We start from the raw sequence: 14,337 nt of genomic DNA, 5'->3' as shown, positions 1-14,337 counted from the left end.
TCTTGAGAGCCATGTCTGCCTACGGCGGCCTTTCTCAATAGCAAGGCTATGCTCACTGAGACTGTACATAGTCAAAGCTTTCCTTAATTTTGGGTCAGTCACAGTGGTCAGGTATTCTGCCGCTGTGTACTCTCTGTGTAAGGCCAAATAGCATTCTAGTTTGCTCTGTTTTTTTGTTAATTCTTTCCAATGTGTTAAGTAATTATCTTTTTGTTTTCTCATGATTTGGTTGGGTCTAATTGTGCTGTTGTCCTGGGGCTCTGTAGGGTGTGTTTGTGTTTGTGAACAGAGCCCCAGGACCAGCTTGCTTAGGGGACTCTTCTCCAGGTTCATCTCTCTGTAGGTGATGGCTTTGTTATGGAAGGTTTGTGAATCGCTTCCTTTTAGGTGGTTGTAGAATTTAATGGCTCTTTTCTGGATTTTGATAATTAGTGGGTATCGGCCTAATTCTGCTCTGCATGCATTATTTGGTGTTTTATGTTGTACACTGAGGATATTTTTGCAGAATTCTGCGTGCAGAGTCTCAATTTGGTGTTTGTCCCATTTTGTGAAGTCTTGGTTGGTGAGCGGACCCCAGACCTCACAACCATAAAGGGCAATGGGCTGTATGACTGATTCAAGTATTTTTAGCCAAATCCTAATTGGTATGTTGAAATTTATGTTTCTTTTGATGGCATAGAATGCCCTTCTTGCCTTGTCTCTCAGATCGTTCACAGCTTTGTGGAAGTTACCTGTGGCGCTGATGTTTAGGCCAAGGTATGTATAGTTTTTTGTGTGCGCTTTCTCTCTCTCTTTCTTTCTCTCTCTCTTTCTTTCTTTCTCTCTCTCTCTCTCTCTCTCTCTCTCTCTCTCTCTCTCTCTCTCTCTCTCTCTCTCTCTCTCTCTCTCTCTCTCTCTCTCTCTCTCTCTCTCTCTCTCTCTCTCTCTCTCTCTCTCTCTCTCTCTCTCTCTCTCACAAGTTTCAAAAGAATAGACACATTTCAAATATTACGGCTATTTACAGTGTTGTAATAGTTAATAGTCAATTCAATTGAAGAGGCTTTATTGGCATGGAAAACATATGTTTACATTGTCAAAGCAAGTGAAATTAATAAACAAAAGTGAAATAATTACACTCACAAGGAATCACATTGGTGACGTGGGTTGCTGAATGTTCTTTCCACATGAAGATGATTTCTCCCTACCTCTACCCCCCCCCCCCCTCCTCCCTGCCCCTGTGTCCCTGGTCGTTATTACATTCCACAGACACACAGCTCACAGGGACATGAAACTTACCATGAAGGATAGGTAGGTGCGCCCACAAACCACAGTTGTGTCCTTGAGCAAGGCACTTAACCTCAAAATTGCTCTCCATCCATGGATGCTATTCTAATCAAATCGACAATAAAGTATATATTCACTCTATTTCACAATGGTTTGGTGTGAACATATATTTTTAAAGTAGACTGACATTATTTTTTATCAGATAGGCCTACTGTAAAACAACATCTGCATTGTTGGGCCCTAGCTAGCAGTATGCCAGAACTGTGCTCTGAAATGACACTGGTGACGTCACAAGCTTGGAGCGGAAAAGACACGCTGGAGTGCGTATCCAATTGCATTGCCCCAAATTCACACGGAGCGTTTCACGTTGTTGTTTTTTTACGTCTGCGACGTAAGTAAGTCACGACTGTCTGTCCGTTGCATCAAACAGCGAACGGCTCGGTTTTGCCTGACCTGAAATATGCCACATTCACACAGGATCGACATGTGTCACCAAACTAGAAAGGGCAATCTTCCCGCAGCCTGACTGAGTAAGCTAGCCAGCCACTTGGCTACCTCCTAGCTCAGGTTAGCTGAGTGCAGTCGGCGCATCACGAACCAACAAGCAGCTACCGAGAGAAGATGGCGGAGTACTCGCCTGTCCTGCCGATGAGGGATGGTGGAGCGAGGTTTGGTATCGGACAACCCATCTTTCCCCGGTCCCGGTCCGGTTCAGAGTCCGACAGTGAACTGTCTCAGAGTCTGGCCCGAACCAAGATCCGGTCTTACGGGAGTACGGCTAGCGTCGCGGCTTCTCTCGGCGAGAAATACATAGAGCATCGGGTCATAGACAGCGACACTTTGCAGGGCATAGCCCTCAAATACGAAGTAACGGTAAGGTTATTATTACCGGCACACACACACACGTCTTGTGTGAATGTCTTGTGTGTTATGGTTGTGGATATTAAAATGTGAAATCTCATTCACCGCGCATTTGTTTTGATCAACTGTCATGCATGCGAGCATTTTTTGGGACCACCTATTTGCTACGCTGTCATATCATGGTCGCGTGTATAATAAAACCAGGGGTTGCAAGATTAACCTAGCATAGATCTCCTACACGATTAAATTATTCTTAGATCCAAACATGTATTACTTACTCTCATGATACCTGAATGCAACGGACGGACTGGGCAGGCTTCGAACCAGAAACTTCAGTATCAGATTTCATCCCATTCAAGGCCTGAGCGTCCCTGCTCCACATTAGCTACATTGTTACTGTTACATTGTTGCATTAACAACATGGTTATCATGACTCATAACAGAATGTTGACTACACAAAGGTTCATGTGATCTTGTGTGAGCAACTTCAGCCACATGCAGTGTTTGGCATTCATCTTTCCCATCTCTGAAGCTCACTGTCACTGATGACCACTGTGGACTACTCCAGTCCTGAAGGAGCACAGTGTGCTGGCTTTCCTTTCATCTGGTGTGTCAGTGTTGTGGTGAAACAGACGCTTGCACACACTGTGGACTACTCCAGTCCTGAAGGAGCACAGTGTGCTGGCTTTCCTTTCATCTGGTGTGTCAGTGTTGTGGTGAAACAGACGCTTGCACACACTGTGTCCCTCCAGGACTGGAGTAGCCCCTCCCAGCCCTGGGGGCTTCTAGGAATGTCTGTCTTCCTGAACATCTGAGTACATTGCTCATCTCTCACCCAATAACAACATGTGTTACTACCTACATTTCTATCAGTATTGATACTGTTGTTACTGTCTTGTGTTATTACAATCTTGTTAGTATTGCTATTTATGTTACGGCTGCTTTGTGACTGCAGTTATTAGTACTGATGTTATTGTTTTGTTAACCTGTTATTAGTACTGTTATTGTTTTGTTAACCTGTTATTAGTACTGTTATTGTTTTGTTAACCTGTTAATAGTACTGATGTTATTGTTTTTTAACCTGTTATTAGTACTGTTATTGTTTTTTAACCTGTTATTAGTACTGTTATTGTTTTGTTAACCTGTTATTAGTACTGTTATTGTTTTGTTAACCTGTTATTAGTACTGTTATTGTTTTGTTAACCTGTTATTAGTACTGTTATTGTTTTGTTAACCTGTTATTAGTACTGTTATTGTTTTGTTAACCTGTTATTAGTACTGTTATTGTTTTGTTAACCTGTTATTAGTACTGTTATTGTTTTGTTAACCTGTTATTAGTACTGTTGTTATTGTTTTGTTAACCTGTTATTAGTACTGATGTTATTGTTTTGTTAACCTGTTATTAGTACTGATGTTATTGTTTTGTTAACCTGTTATTAGTACTGATGTTATTGTTTTGTTAACCTGTTATTAGTACTGATGTTATTGTTTTGTTAACCTGTTATTAGTACTGATGTTATTGTTTTGTTAACCTGTTATTAGTACTGATGTTATTGTTTTGTTAACCTGTTATTAGTACTGATGTTATTGTTTTGTTAACCTGTTATTAGTACTGATGTTATTGTTTTGTTAACCTGTTATTAGTACTGATGTTGTTTTGTTAACCTGTTATTAGTACTGTTATTGTTTTGTTAACCTGTTATTGGTACTGTTATTGTTTTGTTATACCATGTTATTAATGTGTTATTACTGTTATGTCACACATATGATTCCAGATGGAGCAGATCAAGAGGACTAACAAGATGTTCAGTAACGACTGTATCTTCCTGCGTAACACCCTCAACATCCCTGTGGTCTCAGAGAAGACCTCTCCCTTCAACGGCCTGTCTCTAGAGTCCCCCGACGGAGATCCCCAGGACCAGGACTTCAACCCCCTTTGTGTGGGGAAGGACAGGGACACAGAGGAGGACCCCTCGCCACCTCTGGCTCCTGGGGATAAGGACAGTAGTAGTTATAAACGTCCCCAGCCGGAAGAGCTGTCGGCTCAAGACTTCCTGCACAGACTGGACATGCAGATTAAACAGTCAAAGCAGGCAGCACGCAGGCTCAAAGAAGAGGAAGTGAGGTAAGAGTTGGAATACGCCAATGTGGTGATGGCCAGTCACATGGGTTTCGTCCAAAATGGCACCTCAGTCCATATTTACTACATTACTTTTTGAACATGGCAAATGTATTTATTTGTATTTAAGCTTTCTTTAACTAGGCAAGTCAGTGACGGCCTAACCCGGCCAAACCCTAACACGGACAACGCTGGGCCAATTATGCGCCACCCTATGGGACTCCCAATCACGGCCGGTTGTGATACAGCCTGGAATTGAACCAGGGTCTGTAGTGACGCCTCCAGCACTTAGACCGCTGCGACACTCGGGAGCCTATAGTGCGCTACTTTTGACCATAGCCCTATGTTCGAAATAGGGTGCCATTTGAAATAGTGCCCTATATAGGTAATAGTGTGCGATGTCAGATTTGCCCCTGGCACACTCAGAGAACCACATTGAACTGAACAACTGAGTTGACAACCATTCACCTTATCCCTTCTGCATATCACAAGACTTGTTCGTCCACTAAGATAAAACCAATGAATCAGCTTGGGGTAGGTTACACAAATCCTCAAGTCTAACAAAGTGGTAGGAGCTAGCAGTGGTTTTCAGATTGGAAATTCAGACTAGCAGTTGTCCTTCAGCCAACTCTTGTCTTCGTTAAAAATTGCTTCGTCCAGGCGCATCACTCAAACCAGCAGTCAAATCAGCAGACTGCCTGTGAGCGAGACGTAGAATCAGAAAGCTGCCTGTGGAAGTGTGACGTCCTGCTTACGCAGATGCAGGTGACGGATGCCTGTCGGATTCTGAGTTCCCGCTGGCCAGTGCCCCTCTCTCCTGGCCTGCGATTGGCTACTAGTCATAAATGTTGAGTCATGCAGACTTCCTGCCAAACTGTGGGTGGTGAGGGGCTGAGAGTGTGTGTGTGGAGGCTGAGACCAGAAGATGCCTTCACCCTGTGTGTGTATGTACTGATCCGTCAGGAGAGAGAGATGTCCATCCACAGTGTCTTGGTCTGATCTCAGTCCACCTTATTCTCAGTACAGCCTATCTGTTAACCTCTATTACTGCTCAGATTACATTCCAAACGGATGACGTTACACGACTGAGAGACAACAACAAGCAATGATGTTTTGTTTTTGCAGAGTCGTTTATAGATCCCAGACTGAGAAAGAGAGGAAGGGTGAGATAGAAAGGGAAGACTGAAAGTGGGAGGGAGGGAGAGAAGGCCTCAACCTATTCAACCATTTCAGATTTCAGGAGTGGCAAGGGGAGTAGGGTCCATCTAGGGGAGTAGGGTCCGTCTAGGGGAGTAGGGTCCATCTAGGGGAGTAGGGTCCGTCTAGGGGAGTAGGGTCCGTCTAGGGGAGTAGGATCCATCTAGGGGGGTAGGGTCTCTCTAGTGGAGTAGGGTCCCTCTAGGGGAGTAGGGTCCGTGTAGGGGACTAGGGTCCGTCTAGGGGGGTAGGGTCCGTCTAGGGGAGTAGGGTCCGTCTAGGGGAGTAGGATCCATCTAGGGGGGTAGGGTCTCTCTAGTGGAGTAGGGTCCCTCTAGGGGAGTAGGGTCCGTCTAGGGGAGTAGGGTCCGTCTAGGGGGGTAGGATCCATCTAGGGGGGTAGGGTCTCTCTAGTGGAGTAGGGTCCCTCTAGGGGAGTAGGGTCCGTCTAGGGGAGTAGGGTCCGTCTAGGGGGGTAGGGTCCGTCTAGGGGAGTAGGGTCCGTCTAGGGGAGTAGGGTCTCTCTAGGGGAGTAGGGTCCGTCTAGGGGAGTAGGGTCCGTCTAGGGGAGTAGGGTCCGTCTAGGGGAGTAGGTTCCGTCTAGGGGAGTAGGTTCCGTCTAGGGGAGTAGGGTCCGTCTAGGGGAGTAGGGTCCGTCTAGGGGAGTAGGTTCCGTCTAGGGGAGTAGGTTCCGTCTAGGGGAGTAGGTTCCGTCTAGGGGAGTAGGTTCCGTCTAGGGGTGTAGGTTCCGTCTAGGGGGGTAGGTTCCGTCTAGTGGGGTAGGGTCTCTCTAGTGGGGTAGGGTCCCTCTAGGGGAGTAGGGTCCGTCTAGGGGAGTAGGGTCTCTCTAGTGGAGTAGGGTCCCTCTAGTGGAGTAGGGTCCCTCTAGGGGAGTAGGGTCCGTCTAGGGGAGTAGGGTCCGTCTAGGGGAGTAGGGTCCGTCTAGGGGAGTAGGGTCCGTCTAGGGGGGTAGGGTCCGTCTAGGGGGGTAGGGTCCGTCTAGGGGAGTAGGATCCGTCTAGGGGGTAGGGTCTCTCTAGTGGAGTAGGGTCCCTCTAGGGGAGTAGGGTCCATCTAGGGGAGTAGGGTCCATCTAGGGGAGTAGGGTCCGTCTAGGGGAGTAGGGTCCGTCTAGGGGATTAGGGTCCGTCTAGGGGAGTAGGGTCCGTCTAGGGGAGTAGGGTCCGTCTAGGGGAGTAGGGTCTCTCTAGTGGGGTAGGGTCTCTCTAGTGGGGTAGGGTCTCTCTAGTGGGGTAGGGTCTCTCTAGTGGGGTAGGGTCTCTCTAGTGGGGTAGGGTGTCTCTAGTGGAGTAGGGTCTCTCTAGGGGGGTAGGGTCCGTCTAGTGGAGTAGGGTCCGTCTAGGGGAGTAGGGTCTCTAGTGGAGTAGGGTCTCTCTAGGGGGGTAGGGTCCCTCTAGTGGCGTAGGGTCTCTAGTGGGGTAGGGTCCGTCTAGTGGAGTAGGGTCTCTCTAGGGGCGTAGGGTCTCTCTAGTGGAGTAGGGTCCCTCTAGGGGGGTAGGGTCCCTCTAGTGGAGTAGGGTCCCTCTAGTGGAGTAGGGTCTCTCTAGAGGGGTAGGGTCCCTCTAGTGGAGTAGGGTCCCTCTAGTGGAGTAGGGTCTCTCTAGTGGGGTAGGGTCCGTCTAGTGGAGTAGGGTCTCTCTAGTGGTGTAGGGTCTCTCTAGCGGGGTAGGGTCCGTCTAGGGGAGTAGGGTCTCTCTAGTGGAGTAGGGTCTCTCTAGTGGGGTAGGGTCTCTCTAGGGGGTAGGGTCCGTCTAGTGGAGTAGGGTCTCTCTAGGGGGGTAGGGTCCGTCTAGGGGAGTAGGGTCTCTCTAGGGGAGTAGGTTCTGTCTAGGGGAGTAGGTTCCGTCTAGGGGAGTAGGTTCCGTCTAGGGGAGTAGGTTCCGTCTAGGGGAGTAGGGTCCGTCTAGGGGAGTAGGGTCCGTCTAGGGGAGTAGGGTCCGTCTAGGGGAGTAGGGTCCGTCTAGGGGAGTAGGGTCTCTCTAGGGGGGTAGGGTCCGTCTAGTGGAGTAGGGTCTCTAGTGGGGTAGGGTCTCTCTAGTGCAGTAGGGTCTCTAGTGGAGTAGGGTCTCTCTAGTGGGGTAGGGTCTCTCTAGTGGAGTAGGGTCTCTAGTGGAGTAGGGTCTCTCTAGTGGGGTAGGGTCTCTCTAGTGGAGTAGGGTCTCTAGTGAAGTAGGGTCTCTCTAGTGGAGTAGGATCTCTCTAGGGGGGTAGGGTCCATCTAGTGGAGTAGGGTCTCTCTAGTGGAGTAGGATCTCTCTAGGGGGGTAGGGTCCGTCTAGTGGAGTAGGGTCTCTCTAGTGGAGTAGGATCTCTCTAGGGGGGTAGGGTCCGTCTAGTGGAGTAGGGTCTCTCTAGTTGAGTAGGATCTCTCTAGGGGGGTAGGGTCCGTCTAGTGGAGTAGGGTCTCTCTAGTGGAGTACGGTCTCTCTAGTGGAGTAGGGTCCGTCTAGTGGAGTAGGGTCCGTCTAGTGGAGTAGGGTCTCTCTAGTGGAGTAGGGTCTCTTTAGTGGAGTAGGGTCTCTCGTGGAGTAGGGTCTCTAGGGGGGTAGGGTCTCTAGTGGAGTAGGGTCTCTAGTGGAGTAGGGTCTCTCTAGTGGAGTAGGGTCTCTAGTGGAGTAGGGTCTCTAGGGGGGTAGGGTCTCTCTAGTGGGGTCTCTAGTAGGGTCTCTAGGGGGTAGGGTCTCTCTAGTGGAGTAGGGTCTTTCTAGGGGGGTAGGGTCCGTCTAGTGGAGTAGGGTCTCTCTAGGGGGGTAGGGTCCGTCTAGTGGAGTAGGGTCTCTAGTGGAGTAGGGTCTCTCTAGTGGGGTAGGGTCTCTAGTGGAGTAGGGTCTCTCTAGTGGAGTAGGGTCTCTCTAGTGGAGTAGGGTATCTCTAGTGGAGTAGGGTCTCTGGTGGAGTAGGGTCTCTCTAGTGGGGTAGGGTCCGTCTAGTGGAGTAGGGTCTCGTGGAGTAGGGTCTCTCTAGTGGGGTAGGGTCCGTCTAGTGGAGTAGGGTCTCTAGTGGAGTAGGGTCTCTCTAGTGGGGTAGGGTCCGTCTAGTGGAGTAGGGTCTCTCTAGTGGAGTAGGGTCTCTCTAGTGGAGTAGAGTCTCTCTAGTGGGGTAGGGTCTCTCTAGTGGAGTAGGGTCTCTCTAGTGGGGTAGGGTCCGTCTAGTGGAGTATGGTCTCTCTAGTGGAGTAGGGTCTCTCTAGTGGGGTAGGGTCTCTCTAGTGGGGTAGGGTCTCTCTAGTGGAGTAGGGTCTCTCTAGTGGGGTAGGGTCCGTCTAGTGGGGTAGGGTCCGTCTAGTGGAGTAGGGTCTCTCTAGTGGAGTAGGGTCTCTCTAGTGGGGTAGGGTCTCTCTAGTGGGGTAGGGTCTCTCTAGTGGAGTAGGGTCTCTCTAGTGGAGTAGGGTCTCTCTAGTGGAGTAGGGTCTCTCTAGTGGAGTAGGGTCTCTCTAGTGGGTTAGGGTCTATTTGGAATTCAGAATAAGTCAGGCCTGAGCTTGTCTCGCTGACTATGGGTGCTGAGAGACAGTCACGTCTGTGAAGATCGGCAAGTTGGCTGGCATGTGCACACTAACGCACGCACTCTCTCCACACACACACATACTATTTAAGTTAGAGGAACTGCCAAGTCAGTTCTGAGTCATGCTGGCAGCAGCTGCGGTCTCTCCCTGGTTTGGCCAGGGGCTGTATCCACAAAGTGTCTCAGAGTAGGAGTGCTGATCTAGGATCAGTTTAGCCTTTTAGATCCCTAGGGGGGTAGGGTCCGTCTAGGGGAGTAGGGTCCATCTAGGGGAGTAGGTTCCCTCTAGGGGAGTAGGGATCTCTCTAGGGGAGTAGGGTCCATCTAGGGGAGTAGGGTCCATCTAGGGGAATAGGGTCCATCTAGGGAGTAGGGTCTCTAGTAGTAGGGTCTCTCTAGTGGAGTAGGATCTCTAGGGGGTAGGGTCCGTGTAGGGGACTAGGGTCCGTCTAGGGGGTAGGGTCTCTAGGGGAGTAGGGTCCATCTAGGGGGTAGGGTCTCTCTAGTGGAGTAGGGTCCTCTAGGGGAGTAGGGTCCGTCTAGTGGAGTAGGGTCCGTCTAGGGGGTAGGATCCATCTAGGGGGTAGGGTCTCTCTAGTGGAGTAGGGTCTCTAGGGGAGTAGGGTCCGTCTAGGGAGTAGGGTCCGTCTAGGGGGTAGGGTCCGTCTAGGGGAGTAGGGTCCGTCTAGGGGGAGTAGGGTCTCTAGGGGGTAGGGTCCTCTAGGGGAGTAGGGTCCGTCTAGGGGAGTAGGGTCCGTCTAGGGGAGTAGGTTCCGTCTAGGGGGTAGGGTCCGTCTAGGGGAGTAGGTTCCGTCTAGGGGAGTAGGGTCCGTCTAGGGGAGTAGGTTCCGTAGGGTCCGTCTAGGGGAGTAGGTTCCGTCTAGTGTAGGTTCCGTCTAGGGTCTCCGTCTAGTGGGGTAGGGTCTCTCTAGTGGGGTAGGGTCCGTCTAGGGGAGTAGGGTCCGTCTAGTGGGGTAGGGTCTCTCTAGTGGAGTAGGGTCCTCTAGTGGAGTAGGGTCCCTCTAGGGGAGTAGGGTCCGTCTAGGGGAGTAGGGTCCGTCTAGGGGAGTAGGGTCCGTCTAGGGGGTAGGGTCCGTCTAGGGGGTAGGGTCCGTCTAGGGGAGTAGGATCCGTCTAGGGGGTAGGGTCCGTCTAGGGGAGTAGGGTCCCTCTAGGGGAGTAGGGTCCATCTAGGGGAGTAGGGTCCGTCTAGGGGAGTAGGGTCCGTCTAGGGGAGTAGGGTCCGTCTAGGGATTAGGGTCCGTCTAGGGAGTAGGGTCCGTCTAGGGGAGTAGGGTCCGTCTAGGGAGAGTAGGGTCTAGTGGGGTAGGGTCCTCTAGTGGGGTAGGGTCTCTAGTGGGGTAGGGTCTCTCTAGTGGGTAGGGTCTCTCTAGTGGGGTAGGGTGTCTCTAGTGGAGTAGGGTCTCTAGGGGGTAGGGTCCGTCTAGTGGAGTAGGGTCCGTCTAGGGGAGTAGGGTCTCTAGTGGAGTAGGGTCTCTAGGGGGTAGGGTCCTCTAGTGGCGTAGGGTCTCTAGTGGGGTAGGGTCCGTCTAGTGGAGTAGGGTCTCTCTAGGGGCGTAGGGTCTCTCTAGTGGAGTAGGGTCCTCTAGGGGGTAGGGTCCCTCTAGTGGAGTAGGGTCCCTCTAGTGGAGTAGGGTCTCTCTAGAGGGGTAGGGTCCCTCTAGTGGAGTAGGGTCCTCTAGTGGAGTAGGGTCTCTCTAGTGGGGTAGGGTCCGTCTAGTGGAGTAGGGTCTCTCTAGTGGTGTAGGGTCTCTCTAGGGGGTAGGGTCCGTCTAGGGGAGTAGGGTCTCTCTAGTGGAGTAGGGTCTCTCTAGTGGGGTAGGGTCTCTCTAGGGTCCGTCTAGTGGAGTAGGGTCTCTCTAGGGGGTAGGGTCCGTCTAGGGAGTAGGGTCTCTCTAGGGGAGTAGGTTCTGTCTAGGGTCCGTCTAGGGGAGTAGGTTCCGTCTAGGGGAGTAGGTTCCGTCTAGGGGAGTAGGGTCCGTCTAGGGGAGTAGGGTCCGTCTAGGGGAGTAGGGTCCGTCTAGGGAGTAGGGTCCGTCTAGGGGAGTAGGGTCTCTAGGGGGTAGGGTCCGTCTAGTGGAGTAGGGTCTCTAGTGGGGTAGGGTCTCTAGTGGAGTAGGGTCTCTAGTGGAGTAGGGTCTCTCTAGTGGGGTAGGGTCTCTCTAGTGGAGTAGGGTCTCTAGTGGAGTAGGGTCTCTCTAGTGGGGTAGGGTCTCTAGTGGAGTAGGGTCTCTAGTGAAGTAGGGTCTCTCTAGTGGAGTAGGGTCTCTCTAGGGGGTAGGGTCCATCTAGTGGAGTAGGGTCTCTAGTGGAGTAGGATCTCTCTAGGGGGTAGGGTCCGTCTAGTGGAGTAGGGTCTCTCTAGTGGAGTAGGATCTCTCTAGGGGGTAGGGTCCGTCTAGTGGAGTAGGGTCTCTCTAGTTGAGTAGGATCTCTCTAGGGTAGGGTCCGTCTAGTGGAGTAGGGTCTCTCTAGTGGAGTAGGGTGGAGTAGGGTCCGTCTAGTGGAGTAGGGTCCGTCTAGTGGAGTAGGGCTCTCTAGTGGAGTAGGGTCTCTTTAGTGGAGTAGGGTCTCTCTAGTGGAGTAGGGTCTCTAGTGGAGTAGGGTCTCTAGTGGGGTAGGGTCTCTAGGGGGTAGGGTCTCTCTAGTGGAGTAGGGTCTCTAGGGGGTAGGGTCTCTCTAGTGGAGTAGGGTCTCTAGGGGGTAGGGTCCGTCTAGTGGTCTCTCTAGGGGGTAGGGTCCGTCTAGTGGAGTAGGGTCTCTAGTGGAGTAGGGTCTCTAGTGGTCTCTCTAGTGGGGTAGGGTCTCTAGTGGAGTAGGGTCTCTAGTGGAGTAGGGTCTCTCTAGTGGAGTAGGGTATCTCTAGTGGAGTAGGGTCTCTGGTGGAGTAGGGTCTCTCTAGTGGGGTAGGGTCCGTCTAGTGGAGTAGGGTCTCGTGGAGTAGGGTCTCTAGTGGGGTAGGGTCCGTCTAGTGGAGTAGGGTCTCTAGTGGAGTAGGGTCTCTAGTGGGGTAGGGTCCGTCTAGTGGAGTAGGGTCTCTCTAGTGGAGTAGGGTCTCTCTAGTGGAGTAGAGTCTCTAGTGGGGTAGGGTCTCTCTAGTGGAGTAGGGTCTCTCTAGTGGGGTAGGGTCCGTCTAGTGGAGTAGGGTCTCTCTAGTGGAGTAGGGTCTCTCTAGTGGGGTAGGGTCTCTCTAGTGGGGTAGGGTCTCTAGTGGAGTAGGGTCTCTCTAGTGGGGTAGGGTCCGTCTAGTGGGGTAGGGTCCGTCTAGTGGAGTAGGGTCTCTCTAGTGGAGTAGGGTCTCTCTAGTGGGGTAGGGTCTCTAGTGGGGTAGGGTCTCTCTAGTGGGTAGGGTCTCTAGTGGAGTAGGGTCTCTCTAGTGGAGTAGGGTCTCTCTAGTGGAGTAGGGTCTCTCTAGTGGGGTAGGGTCTATTTGGTGGAATAAGTCAGGGTCTCGCTGACTATGGGTGCTGAGAGACAGTCACGTCTGTGAAGATCGGCAAGTTGGCTGGCATGTGCACACTAACGGTCTCTCCACACACACACATACTATTTAAGTGAGGAACTGCCAAGTCAGTTCTGAGTCATGCTGGCAGCAGCTAGGGTCTCTCCCTGGTTTGGCCAGGGGGTATCCACAAAGTGTCTCAGAGTAGGAGTGCTGATCTAGGATCAGTTTCTTTTAGATCCCTAGGGGTAGGGTCCGTCTAGGGGAGTAGGGTCCATCTAGGGGAGTAGGTTCCCTCTAGGGGAGTAGGGTCTCTAGGGGAGTAGGGTCCTAGTGGAGTAGGGTCTCTAGTGGGGTAGGGTCCATCTAGGGAGTAGGGTCTCTAGTGAAGTAGGGTCTCTCTAGTAGGGATCTCTCTAGGGGGTAGGGTCCATCTAGTGGAGTAGGGTCCTCTAGTGGGTAGGATCTCTCTAGGGGGTAGGGTCCGTCTAGTGGAGTAGGGTCTCTAGTGGAGTAGGATCTCTCTAGGGGGTAGGGTCCGTCTAGTGGAGTAGGGTCTCTCTAGTTGGTAGGATCTAGGGTCCGTCTAGGGGTAGGGTCTCTAGTGGAGTAGGGTCTCTAGGGGGTAGGGTCTCTAGTGGAGTAGGGTCTCTAGGGGGGTAGGGTCTCTCTAGGGGGGTAGGGTCCGTCTAGTGGAGTAGGGTCTCTCTAGGGGGGTAGGGTCCGTCTAGTGGAGTAGGGTCTCTAGTGGGGTAGGGTCTCTCTAGTGGAGTAGGGTCTCTAGTGGATTAGGGTCTCTCTAGTGGGGTAGGGTCTCTCTAGTGGAGTAGGGTCTCTAGTGGAGTAGGGTCTCTCTAGTGGGGTAGGGTCTCTCTAGTGGAGTAGGGTCCGTCTAGGGGAGTAGGGTCCGTCCAGGTGAGTAGGGTCCGTCTAGGGGAGTAGGGTCTCTCTAGGGGAGTAGGTTCCGTCTAGGGGAGTAGGGTCCGTCTAGGGGAGTAGGTTCCGTCTAGGGGAGTAGGTTCCGTCTAGGGGTGTAGGTTCCGTCTAGGGGAGTAGGGTCTCTAGTGGAGTAGGGTCTCTCTAGTGGAGTAGGGTCTCTCGTGGGTAGGGTCTCTAGGGGGTAGGGTCTCTAGTGGAGTAGGGTCTCTAGTGGAGTAGGGTCTCTCTAGTGGAGTAGGGTCTCTCTAGGGGAGTAGGGTCTCTCTAGTGGGGTAGGGTCTCTCTAGTGGAGTAGGGTCTCTAGTGGAGTAGGGTCTCTCTAGTGGGGTAGGGTCTCTCTAGTGGAGTAGGGTCTCTCGTGAAGTAGGGTCTCTCTAGTGGAGTAGGATCTCTCTAGGGGGGTAGGGTCCATCTAGTGGAGTAGGGTCTCTCTAGTGGAGTAGGATCTCTCTAGGGGGGTAGGGTCCGTCTAGTGGAGTAGGGTCTCTCTAGTGGAGTAGGATCTCTCTAGGGGGGTAGGGTCCGTCTAGTGGAGTAGGGTCTCTCTAGTTGAGTAGGGTCTCTCTAGGGGGTAGGGTCCGTCTAGTGGAGTAGGGTCTCTCTAGTGGAGTACGGTCTCTCTAGTGGAGTAGGGTCCGTCTAGTGGGTAGGGTCCGTCTAGTGGAGTAGGGTCTCTCTAGTGGAGTAGGGTCTCTTTAGTGGAGTAGGGTCTCTCGTGGAGTAGGGTCTCTAGGGGGGTAGGGTCTCTAGTGGAGTAGGGTCTCTAGTGGAGTAGGGTCTCTAGTGGAGTAGGGTCTCTAGTGGAGTAGGGTCTCTAGTGGGTAGGGTCTCTCTAGTGGAGTAGGGTCTCTAGGGGGTAGGGTCTCTCTAGTGGAGTAGGGTCTTTCTAGGGGGTAGGGTCCGTCTAGTGGAGTAGGGTCTCTCTAGGGGGTAGGGTCCGTCTAGTGGAGTAGGGTCCGTCTAGTGGAGT

At 51.9% G+C, this 14,337-nt stretch overlaps 1 protein-coding gene across 1 annotated transcript in view; it reads left to right on the top strand.

Moving 5' to 3' along the window:
* The first annotated feature begins 1,604 nt into the window (after positions 1 to 1,604).
* The window catches only part of lysmd2 (LysM, putative peptidoglycan-binding, domain containing 2), a 30,679-nt gene continuing 17,946 nt past the window's right edge, over positions 1,605 to 14,337 (top strand). The window contains exons 1-2 of the mRNA XM_052515966.1: positions 1,605 to 2,136; positions 3,900 to 4,249. Coding sequence (XP_052371926.1) covers positions 1,885 to 2,136; positions 3,900 to 4,249 — 602 coding nt within the window. The 5' untranslated portion in view covers positions 1,605 to 1,884. The remainder of the gene's footprint in view (positions 2,137 to 3,899; positions 4,250 to 14,337) is intronic.

This window comes from Oncorhynchus keta, unplaced genomic scaffold, assembly GCF_023373465.1.
Source record: "Oncorhynchus keta strain PuntledgeMale-10-30-2019 unplaced genomic scaffold, Oket_V2 Un_scaffold_3531_pilon_pilon, whole genome shotgun sequence".
Lineage (NCBI taxonomy): Eukaryota > Metazoa > Chordata > Actinopteri > Salmoniformes > Salmonidae > Oncorhynchus > Oncorhynchus keta.
This window is presented reverse-complemented; position numbering and strand designations above follow the sequence as displayed.